General features: G+C 41.6%; 1 protein-coding gene across 1 annotated transcript in view; it reads right to left on the bottom strand.

The window, feature by feature from the left end:
* Positions 1-12,500, bottom strand: part of LOC138006600 (VPS10 domain-containing receptor SorCS1-like) — a 52,341-nt gene that overhangs the window by 1,551 nt on the left and 38,290 nt on the right. Inside the window, exons 20-26 of the mRNA XM_068853034.1 lie at positions 12,451-12,500; positions 10,843-11,130; positions 9,041-9,156; positions 7,842-7,955; positions 7,180-7,282; positions 6,502-6,628; positions 2,409-2,629 (exon numbers count right to left, since the gene is read on the bottom strand). The exon at positions 12,451-12,500 is cut by the window's right edge and continues 137 nt beyond it. Of these exons, the coding sequence (XP_068709135.1) occupies positions 2,409-2,629; positions 6,502-6,628; positions 7,180-7,282; positions 7,842-7,955; positions 9,041-9,156; positions 10,843-11,130; positions 12,451-12,500 (1,019 nt within the window). The remainder of the gene's footprint in view (positions 1-2,408; positions 2,630-6,501; positions 6,629-7,179; positions 7,283-7,841; positions 7,956-9,040; positions 9,157-10,842; positions 11,131-12,450) is intronic.

Raw genomic sequence — 12,500 nt, 5'->3', positions numbered from 1 at the left:
ACGCAAGCATCATAAAGAAGGCAAAGGCAAGATAGAGACAAAAAAATTAAAATACAAGTGAAAAAAGTAAAAAATATATTTAAAAAAAACCTGCAAGAAACGGACCTTATTCGCGCAGCGGCCATATTGGCGATAGACAATAAATTTCGGGTAAAGACTTGTTTCCATATCTCAAAGTGCCCTTGGACGTGAGGAGCCTGGGGTGGCGGTAGGGGGTGAAGGGATAATAGCTGAAACAACCCAAACCTTTACAAAAATGCTAACCTTAGGCCTAAACCAACACGATCTCTTCCTAAAATGAAGGATTATCCTTCATTGTCAGTTTGCCTTAAATGAAGTATTATCCTCCATCTTGATCACTCTGTCCCAGGACTACGCTACTATACTACGCTGCGCTAAGGCATCGGGCAATCTACCGCAAGGATAGACTATACTCAAGATATAAATAGATACATATATATTATATATATAATATAACTAACTGCAGACAGTACTGTTTCAGCCTCCTAGGTCTCTATGTTGGAGGTTAAGCTTATAAAGCCACCCCCAATGTCCCACACATGTGGTACATCTAAGCCATGCCAGAGTGCTCAAACTAGCGAGCTAGTGAGCATGCGCAATTGCTATATATACATTTAGTAAATTTTCAGCTCCGACTATTGCATTTCTAGCTTTTTGATTGGCTAAAAAACTCCGACTATGAGCCAATAGTCGAAGTTTTACGTCATATGGAAAATAGTGCGCCAAGATTCTCTTTCCGGACGAAGTGATTATAACCAACTCGCGCTACGCGCTCGTTGGTTATTTTATCACTTCATATCAAACTCGGGCTCATGGAATAATTGTTACATAACCGACAATTTTTTTGTGGAAGTTATTAGAATGTCATTTCAGCACTTTGAGAATTGCCTTGTCCAGCGAATCTTCTGCCGATGCGAAAACTAGCTGGAGCTTCTCAATGGGTACATCTTGCAGCCGCCAGCGAGGTTTGCCGTGAGCCCTAATCCTTCGAGTTCTTTGATCTGCTCGTCGATGATACTTCTCAAAGGTGTGATTACTAATGCATATCGCCGGTTAGAAAAAGCTTAATAAGGAAGCTTGCCAAATCCTTAGGAAGGACCGCCAAAATATCACCTCCATTTATAAGTGGTTTTACGTCTTTCTCCTCTCATTTAAGAACACCAGAAAATCCAAGCTACTGGAAGGAAGTTTCCAATTTTTTTTAAACCAGATTCTCGAGTCTTTCCGCTCTGTTTTGTCTTGAAAAGGTGCAGTAAATTTTGACTGACAGGCGGGTTTCTCTGACACTTTATCAGCCAATGAGGATCGATATTTTCTCCGTTCGTGGGCGAACGGAGGTTTCAAAAATGTTGGGCGGGGGGGGGGGGGGGGGTTGATGGCGGGCGGTTTCTCACTCCTTCTTGAGCCACGGACGGAAACCGGAAATAAACATACGCCAGGACAGTACTGCCTCCTAGATTTTTAAACTAATTTTCTCTAATGTACAAAAGATACTTAGCAATCTAAATGTGGTTGTGTGGAGACAAATTAAAAGGAAAAACAGCTCACTTCCGGTTGCCGTCTGCGTCTCAAAAATGTCGCGTGCTGAATTAAGCTCCCTAATATCCCTGAAAAGCCCCGATGGGGTGTCCAATGTGAGCTGTAGTCTTTTTTAACTTGTCTTGATATTACCGAATTTGCTCGGCCGAGTGTTTCCAGTATTACAGACAAGATGGCCGAGGCTACTATCCTGGCATGCGAAACGTTCACTTCCGGTTTCCGTCGGTGGCTCCAAACAATAGGGAACTTAAGCAACGACAACGGCGACGGCAACGAGAACGTCACAAATGTGCATATTTAGTAGGCAAAAACAATAGCTTTGCACGCCCTGCACGTGCGTTTTTCACTTTTGTCCACTTCTTTGCCGTCGTCAGCAAAACAACAACGTGAAATAGTCAAATTTTAGGTTTTAAGGAGAACGTCAGCACTTGACGCTAAAGTTTCATTTTCTCCCCTAAATTAAGCGCCGTTCCGACCAATATCATTTTTGAGGAACTACCACACCCTTGTCATATAAGAAGGGTTGACATGTTTACAAAGTGATTACAATGACGCGAATTTATATTTTGAGATGACGTTCTCGGTGCCGTCGCCGTCGTCGTTGCTTAAGTTCCCTAATCGCGTGCTTCACCTCCCTAAGGGGTGTATTTTCACCCTTGGACGACAATTCAACACCTGTTACTTCTGTGGGCCGTTAAAGGAGTCACTCAGTCGCAAAGAGAAGGGGGCATCATCCCAGAGTAATGGTGCGTCTCTAATGCGGGGTAGGGGTGGCTCTCCTTGGAGCTAAGGCCGTGGGAGTGTCTCCTCCCTTTGGGGAAAAACCCTCAACAACAACTATTGCTCACCGGGCTGAAAGTTGTCAATGAGTTCATCATCACTGTCTGGATCTGGCTCTGAGCTGGTGTGAATCGGAATGTATCGCAGCGTCCCTCCTGGTTGAGGATACAGAGCCTGTTCATCTTCAGTCTCTGTTTCATCTCCAACCAAAGGGTCCCGGTCTCTTAACTGTGCACCGTCGCTATACAAACGCAAATGAGTGTATCGAGACTGTAATCTCTTGTAACGCCTGCAACAACACAACGAAAACAATTATTTTCGGCAAGAGCAGATACGCGCCCGACCAGCCATGACAGGGACTTTTATCGCGGGATAAACTGCAGGAACGCTTGAGTCAGGTTGCAAAAAAATAACTTTGGCTGTGCTAAGTAAAAAATAATTCCGTATACATGAAAAAAATTGCTCTGATTGGCTAAAAAAGAGAGCAATTCTCACGTGACACGGGTGCAAATTTATAACGAGAGTGCAAATGTCAAGTGTATATATATGTTTCCAAGTTACAGTTAAACGAGTTTTATACGATACTCTCGTAAAAGTCTGAATTTGACAAACGATATGTTTCACTACATCCATTTAGAAATCACTGGTGATCCTTGCAATCCGATTGGCTCTCAGCAGTGCGATTTATTCACAAATCGCACAATTTTTTGCTCTAAATCGCAACATTTCCCCAAACAATGAGAAAGGAACAAAACATCCAATCATATTTCAAGTAACAAATCAACTGGCAGGAAGCTGTAATAAAATGGTAATTGAACTTAGTGTCGAGCAATTTTGGTCTGAAATCATACTTGCGATTTTAAATCCAACTCGCGCTGCGCGTTCGATTTTGAAAGCACGCGCACGATTTCAGACCAAAGTGCCCTCCATACATTTCAATTACCATTATTTAACAAATTAGCTGAATGAACTTCATAAAAAATTGCAGTGAGCGCTGTCAAAATTCTGACTTGCTTTGATTTCATGTCTCCCTATTTTTCATGTACACCGGTATTACTTAAAAGTAATCACAAGATTTTTCAGGTCATTTGGCATAAATAATATTATTAGTCTGAAAAAATTACTAGTGCTTATTTATAGCAAACTGTACAAGATACCATGTGACTACCTATACAAAGTCAAGATCACAGGAACTGAAACGCCGGCAGATGTGCGTTTCCCGAAAGACTGGAAACTCTGGGCGAATTACGGGTCGCAGAACTCCCTCTGTATCTTTCAAAGGAAGACGCTTGAAGGCTCGAGCATTTATGATTGGCCTGCTTCCTGTGCTTTTGAAAACATGCTAAAATACCAGCTTTGCTGGCTAAGCGGATCGTAGTTTCACGATGACTCCGAAAAGTTTTCGGAAAATGGCCCAAGGAAGCCCTTCCTTTCAACACTCTTAACGAGATTTTGAGCATGACAAGTGATAATTCAAAGTCATGCAGACTGGCACAGTTGGTTTCTTGATCTTATTTTTGACTTTTCGAAATTATACATAGTATACATTGCTCTCCATGATTGTAGGTTCTGCATTAAATTCCACCTTCTTAAAGTGTGTATGACAGCTTTTTCTTTTCCGAGAGAAAACAATTAAAATTCCACACCTATTGTCCTGCCGTGTACTTTTGCCTTTTCAAAGTCGGAATAATCACGTCCTGTGGGGAACAAAACCGCGCTAGAAAGGAGACTGGGGAGAGCAGAATTGCGACGTCAATACAAAAACGAATATTTTCCAAGGCCCGAATTTTCCTTCTTTTTAGATTCAGAAGCTGCTGAAACTGCTTCTGAGATGCGTTGTATTTGGTTGCAATTATACAAGAGACAAAAGAACGAAATTTCAATCACTAAAATTCCCAGCGTCCCTGCACTTGTCTGCTATTCCCAGTGTCCTTACTGGCGCGGTTTCGTACCCCATCGGAAGTGAAAATCCCGATTTTTAGAAGGCTTTAAAAGAATAGAATGAAGATCGGAATAGAATGTTGGTTGTTTTTATCTCAGAAAACCATGATGTTTCGATTGAGTAAATAAAGAAAAATCTGTCTGTCTACAATTTGATACCCTCTTCTCCTTTGGCTAAAAAAATACAGGAAGTTAACTCATAGGCCTTACTCACACGCCGGCCATATTGTGTCCCGAGGGATTGAAATCTTTTGTTTTTGCGCACCGAAACTAGTTCCTAAACATTTCAACTCGAGGCTCGGGGTACGAAATCTAATAGTCTGTGGCTAATACGGCCGCGAATAAGGCCCATTCCTTATTGACGAAAGAGTGCGACAGTTTCATCGCAGTAGTACTTTGACAAGCAAGGTGGTAAATAACAGGGGGCTTAAAGGGGCAGTGAGTGTCACGCTATTTTAGTCAAACTTAAAAACACTAAAAGACGTATTTGCATGAATGAAGACGAAAATATAAAGCTGTAGCTTTGTTACCAATAACTATTGAAGTGCACTGAAGCTATTCTTTGTTGTTTGCGGCCAAGGATGGAGTGGATGAAAATGGATTGAAACTTGTTTTTTAAAGTTTGGAGACGATGTCTTCAGAAAGTACGAATAGCTTTTTGTGCCATAAATACATTTCCCATCTTCTCAGTGGGTTGTCAGGAATGTTGTACGCTTGGGCTTAATTAAACACTAATTTAGATTTTCACCCAGTTTGACCTAATTTATCATGACAGTGCCCCTTTAACCAAGCGACGTTCTTAAACCGCAGGAGCAAACCGAAAGAAAACATTTTACACGCCAGGCACAAGTTGTTTGAAGGCAGGATAACTTCATCCGATGGATTAATCTAAATCTGACAATTTCAATCTGCGCACAGGATAACGTTACACGGCCCCAGAACAACTGAGGCCAAGACAGTAGTCTGTCTCTCCCTGGTTTTTAAACTAATCGTCCCTAACAGTAAAAAAGATACGTGACAATATTTATTACATCCATTTAGAAATCACTGGTGATCCTTGCAATCTGATTGGCTCTCAGCAGTACGATTTATTCCCAAATCGCACTATTTTTTGCTCTACATGAGAAACGAACACAAAACAGCCAATCAGATTTCAAGGCTTGTTTAAGGTAACCAATCAAATTGCAGGAAAATGACAGACAAAGAAAACCATTGTGTGGTGAATTTTGTAACTTTTGTTTCCAACTGGATCAATAAAATCTTGGTACTGACTAAAATCCTGTATTTTCGAGATTAAATAATTACTGTATGATTTCTAAATGAAGGTGATAAAGTGGTAAATGAACTTCGTGTCGTGCAAGTTTGGTCTGAAATCATACTTGTGATTTCAAGTCGAACTCGCGCTTTGAAATCACGCGTATGATTTCAGACCAAATTGCACTCCATTCAGTTCAATTACCATTATAAATGTGGTAGTGTCTGGAAAACAGGTCCCTTCCAGTTGCCCTCCGTGACTCAGAAACGTCGTGCACTAAATTGGGAGCTTAAGCAAGCGCATTTATGAGACGCGGACGGCAACCGGAAGAGAACATTTCACGTGCCGGGACAGTGGTGTCTCCAAGATTTTTATACTAATCACCTCTAATGGAGAAAAGATACTTAAGAATGTAAATGTAGAAGAGGTTTTCCCCGGGTACTCCGGTTTCCCCTCTCCTCAAAAACCAACATTTGACTTGATTTGTGTTAATTGTTAATTTCAATTTACAGTGTCCCCAATTAGTGCTTCAGCGCTAGAACGACTAGACACTTAAATAAAGTTCCTTTCCTTTCCTTTCCTAAACTCCCTCGTAGTCCCATTCACCCTGCGAGCAGAGCCTCTCTAAAACTCGACAGAGAGCGAGAAAGAGAGGCTCTGCAGAAATCGTGCCAAGTCTTTTAAGTCGCAGCAACCCAGGTTTCTGGGCTAGTCACTCTAGTCAAACGGGTTTAGGCAGCGCGCGCATCATATTTTTGACAAGGCGAAGGTCAAAATCGAGCCTTCAGTACGAAAATCAACATGGATTCTACGAGTGCGATCGAGACTTGGTCTGGGTTTGAGACTGTCTCCAAGCAACGGCTTGCGCATACTCAATAAAGACTTAACACGATTTGCGAAGAGTCCTTTCTTTCTCGTCGAGTTAAGAAAGGCTCTGCTGGTAGGGTGAGTCCCATTCTACGAACCTTAGAAAATAGATCAGCGTCAGGATGAGGAAAACGACCACCAGGAACGCGGCGATGCCTACTGCAATCAGCAGAGGCGTGCTTCCTGATTTCTTGTCAATCGAATCATCGATATAATTCTCATGGCCTGGAAAAAAAATTATTTTGAAAAAGAAACGTTGACTTACTGTAAAAACAAAGAAACTCTCACTTTACAGTCTTACAACCATTTAGCTTACGTTAACGATGCTATTAACTACTTAATAATATATATAGCCGACAGTGAGGTCGTTACAGCAAAATCTCAAACTGAGGCCTTGCCGTATTGACCGAGCGACAGCGAGGTCAATACAGCTAGGCCGAGGTTTGAGATTTTGCTGTAACGACCGAACGGTCAAGGTTGTTCAGTTGTTTAATATGCATAACCCATACTCGGCCCGGAGGCACAACGGGAGAACAATGCCTAGCGCTTAGCTGCTCTTAGCCAACCACAGCGCCCGTTATACCAGCCAGAAACTCTAGCCATATAAAAAATATGGGTTATTTACCAAGCGAGGGGTCAAGATGGCTGGATAGTGGCCAGGTTCTTTTTTGCGTGTTTATGGACCGAGACGAAGTCGAAGTCCATAACAACCGAACGGTTCTGGCTGCCTAACAAACTTGTCTGTGCGTGTTGAACAACTTTCCAAGCGCATTTACCTCTGTCGGGTAGCTTTTCCACGTAAGTGATTTTCACCGTGATATCACTAAAATCCATCTCCGCTTTTCCTTCAGTCACTTTTTCTTTCAGCAGAGCAACAATCTATCAAGAGGAAAAACTCACATTGCAGGAGGTATAGTTTACTTCCCCCTAGACGGGATGCACGTCCATCACCCCCCACCTCCCCTCCAAGGAGCATCTAAGAGGTATAGTTTACTTCCCCCTAGACGGGATGCACGTCCATCATGGTGGCCCACCCCCCACCTCCCCTCCAAACCAGTACTTCCACATTAGCCATTTATGCACCTGCTTGAAAAGACACACAGCGCGCGCGAATATGGAGCAAAGTTTCTCCTCAGTAGCAATTGTGAAATGGTGAATGAGAATCGCTGACAGTCAAAGATGCCCCGCTACTGTTGAAACTCTATCCTGTTTCACGGAACATCACGATAATTCGTCTTGACTGATGATCCGCCTTGTTTGCACACGGACGAATTACCTGAATTACTGTCCTTTGCCCGATAAGGGAGGATCTGTGTCCGATATAAATTGACCCTTGAACTTCAGAGTTCGAAATTGAAAGGCCCAGTAATTTGGTTGTAATATTCATTTGTACGAGTCGAGTTATACAGTCTTTGAATGGCTAGAATTTTCTTGTTACCTCATCTCTTGTTTTGCTTGTGTTTGTAGGAGCAGGTGTTATTGAAACGTCAGCTTTGGTCGGCGTTCCCGGCAACACGACGACTTCCAAACGACTTGGCTGTATGTCCAGCAACTACAAAGAAACAAACGTAAATAAATGCAAAAAACGCTCTTGAAAAATCAATTCCGTAAGGCCCCTTAATGCGTGGCTTGTTAAAACAATAAAGAACTTAAGCAAGGACAACGCCCACCTGGCATAAGTGACATCACGATTGACTGTGAAGGAAATCCTCTAGAAAAAGTAACTCATTCAGAACTGGCGCCGAAATGTGAACTTCACCTCAAAATAGTATTTTTTTGCAGACTGGAACTCGTATTATACGCTTAAGCTCGTATTATGCGCTTGTTCTTGTTCTCGTACTCGCACTCATTGCCGATGCTAACATGTTCCAATGACAGCTTAAAAAAGCCCCAAGCAATCAACAAAAACATTAATGACAGACATACACGTACATTCCTACGAAATAAAATAACATCAAACATGAGGGCGCTTTCCTTTTGTCAGAATTGGCCGGCCAGACCCGTCAGTTTGCACGGAAAATGAAGCAATTTGAAAGAACACTTGCATAATAACCCCTCGAATTCTTCTGCATGCATGGAGCAGTATTATTATATCATCCTCGAAGTGTGTTAACTTGAAAGCGTTGTAGAGTTAGCCCTTCCAAATGCCCGATCTGGCCGGTCAGTTCTGTCAAGTGGAAAGCGTCCTGAGAAAAGAACCAGCAGCGAAACAAACAACAGAAAAAGTACAGAAAAATAGAAATACGGAGAAATTCCAAAGAGATAAAAAAAGAGCAAGCTCTTCAATTCTTAATAGACCCATGAGTCATGCAAGTACCGAGAAGGCAGCAAAGCTCAAAGACCGGCGACAAAAGCTTCGCCACTTCCCTACTCGCTTGACTCAGGCTGCGTTGCAAAAACTGAAGAACCTTTGCACAGGCTACCAAAAACGCAGTTTCATTACTTTCATCAAACGGGAATAAGAGAATTTTCGCTTCCCATACCGAGATTACGTTCACTAGTGCAATAGTTCTTCAGTAAAGAAATAAGGCATGGTTTAGCCACGATTTCATGATTTCGGTTTGAAATGATAAGAAGTGCGAAAAAATCACTCGCCACATCTCTGCATAAATTGTGTACATTCAATAAGGATGTTACCTCGTAACTCAGAAAAGCTAGCAGACGCCGAGCTAGAAACGTTCTCCACTCTCTTGTGTCAGCATTTTCGGCATTCAAGACAACGTCAAGTGATAAACGGACTGTGGTAAGGTCATCTGAAAAAAACAGACATCACGTTTGTGCAGGTATCTTCAAGTGAATGCTTGGCTAGTGTTAGGATGGTAAAAAAATTAACAAGCACGTCCGCGAAACGACTTAAAGGGAACTTCCACTTTAACAAAAAAATAACTTTAAATCACGGGAAATAACAGTTACAGTGAAGTCAGTCTAAAATATTTTCAAAGAAAGTGTTTGTATCCGAAATAAATAACTTTTAAAATCGTCTATTTTTGTTTTTTAATTTCGCGGGCGCCGCCATCTTGAATAATTGTGACCTGTTACGTTGCCTATTGTTACTAGACAAAGGCTCTTTGTGTCAAAACAATAGGGTAAGCGTAAAACGTCACAATTATTCAAGATGGCGGCGCCAACGAAATTTGAAAGTGAAAATAAGCGATTTTAAAATTCCATTTTTCTTGACATAAGCGAACAAATTTGTTTGTAAACCCAATTTCCTTCGGTTTAAACTTATTCTGTAGTAAGAGTGGAGGTTTCCTTTAAGAATTTACTAGGGAGACGGCTACAAGAACGTTGTTTAAAATATCATTTTCCGTTACTAAAATAATTTCGCGAGTACCGCACATATCGCAAAGTATCATGGCGGTTTACAATTCTTTCTAGGGTGAGTTCGGATGTCGGCTTGTAAAGGCGCCTCTGGCAGCCGATATCAGTCCATATTTGATCTCACCCACCGAACCCACGCATGTACGTGAAAGGAGCAAGGTCTGCCCTTACTCTTCACGAACAGCGCGTGGATTCTTTACCGCGTCCCAGTGTTGATTGACAGGAAAGGTTGTGAGACGGGGCCTACAGTTTAGTCCTTATCTAACCATTTGCGGATGTAATTACTAAGGCAGCACTTTCTCCTCAGTTATTTTAAGACTCTGAGTGTTGGTTCAGCCGGAGTCGAACTCACGACTTTCCGCATGGTATCCCGATGCGCGACCAGCTGAGCCACCGGTGCAGTGTCAGTGTAAAGGGTTAGTGTAAGGGTTAGCGATATTTTTTGGTATAAGGGTAAATGCAGCTTTTTCTCTTTACTTGAGGACCGGAAATCACGGGACAAAAAGTGACGTTAAGTGTATGCATTCCCAGACGCAACCAGGTGATCTGGTGACGTAATTTGCAGGACTGGGAAGAAAAATTTTAACGCCGTATCCCACAACCGTGCGTGGCCTTAGGTTTTGCTTCCAAATTTCCTGCAGTATTTTCCATCGCCAAAATTCAACAGATCATTCCATGTCTTCCACATTTCCTGTTACTGAATGAACATTCAAGTGGAAACCGCCGAGATATAACCTCGCCTCTGCCATGTTGAATTCGGAAATAACATTCAAGGCCGCGCGCGAGTGCGTTAAAATTTTTCTTTAAAGTCCTCCGAATTACGTCACCAGATCACCTGGAGAGGCAAGTGATATTGAAGTTGGGATGAAAAGCAAGAAAACACTTCGTGACGCTTGTTGAAATCGTTGTGCATCTAATCAAGGGCATTTCTGGACATCTCTGCCTGCATGGTCCTTATTGGAGTTGAGCCTGCAGGCACATTTTAGTTTGTTTAAAACTACATGCAAAAGAGGCATAACGGTCAATTGAATACAAAATGACCCCTTAGCCTCGTTCATGTGGCAAAACCACTGATAACTCCGATAAGGGCTATTAGAATGCGGCCCTGTTAGGCTTACCATAGACAGTGATCAAGACATGGCTGCTTTCGGAGCTAACAAGGCTTATAGCCTGTACCTCGACCAGAAATTTCCCTGTTGCTGAGAACACATGTGACACAGTGTGCTCCCACGTCAGAGTTGGTAAAGAAACGTTGTCAAACGTCCACATGAAGTGCACATATCCATAAGATGGCTTGTACTGCTCTGGATCAGGCCTCTCAATGGTGTAAAATGTTGCATTAAACCAGGCTTCTTCACCGACAACCACAGCATAAGGTGGATCAATAATAACTGATTTGATAGGATCTGTAAATCATGACAATAACAGCAAGTATAAGAATATAATAATTTTGGTGATACTATATTCTTCTCATTGTAACTTATCCTATATTCTTCTCCAACATAGTCTGTATATTAGCAATACGGCTTTCGTTCTCAAATCAGTCAGCGGAGAATAAAGTACTGAATATTGAAAGTGCACTGCATAACAAGCTTTATTATCCAACTGTATTAGTTATTGTACAAAAAACGCACGAAACGAGTACAAATATTCCACGATATTGCACAGTTAGTTATTTGTACACTTAGTTATTGTACAGTAGAGAACCGGTTCGGCTAGTTTAGTTGCTGACGTTGCCCCGAACGCACAAATCTGTCACACGTTCTCCGTTGTTTACAACTCATTTGCTAAAAATTAAGTGCAAAAAAAAAAAAAGTTGGATAAGAAATAGCTTATTAGATGTTTTGGTGTCTAGTATCGCTGAGTATTTCTACTCGTTGTTTGTATTTTGACTTGCCCTAGCGGACCCGTCAAAATACAGCACAACCAGTAAAAATACTCAGCGATACTACACACCAAAACATCTAATAAGATACATTTATTATTCAACTGCAGTCGGTAGAGTACAAATAACACCCAAAACGAGTGCAAATATCTCACGGTATTTGTACTCCAGGAACAAATACCGATCGGTTCCTGGAAGGAGGAATAAATTGTACCTGATATAACAGTTATTCCAGAGATAAATATGCTATTCTAACAGAACAGAATTTGTTCCGGTAATAAAGGTATTCCTGGAATAAGGCACATTTCTCACTGGAATAGATTTATTACACCTTTCAGGAACCGGCCCCAGAGGATCAGTTTGACCAGTTTTTCACAAACGCATTAGTCTTACGAAAATGGCTGAAAATACTAATTTTTTCCCCCGAACAAATCGATGATTGCTAGCCAAATTTTGAGATTTTTGGCGAAACCGAGTTCCGAGAGACAAACGATAACCTACACGAAAATTAACTTTCTCTGTTTATTGAAGAAAACCAAAACGTAAATACAACAAAAAGAGAAAAGCTGACCTCAAACTCGTATGTCAATGATATAAATGTTAACAATGACGACAGCAAAGATTCCCTTGTAATAAATTCTTCTAAAGGCACTCCATTCTATATTCTTCTCCCCCGGAGCCTACCTTATACTCCTTTCCCCTGCAACCCACACCCACATCATATGCTTTTGCAATGTAACCTATCCTGTCTCGTCTCCATTGTAATCTATTTTCTTTTCCACTTCAGCCTATACTATATTCTTGTAACAAAGACAATGTTAAAATGTTGAATGCATCATACCCAAAACAGTAACACTAGTACTGATTGAAGCCTGTCCAGCTTTGTTGACT

Source organism: Montipora foliosa, chromosome 6 (assembly GCF_036669935.1).
Source record: "Montipora foliosa isolate CH-2021 chromosome 6, ASM3666993v2, whole genome shotgun sequence".
Lineage (NCBI taxonomy): Eukaryota > Metazoa > Cnidaria > Anthozoa > Scleractinia > Acroporidae > Montipora > Montipora foliosa.
This window is presented reverse-complemented; position numbering and strand designations above follow the sequence as displayed.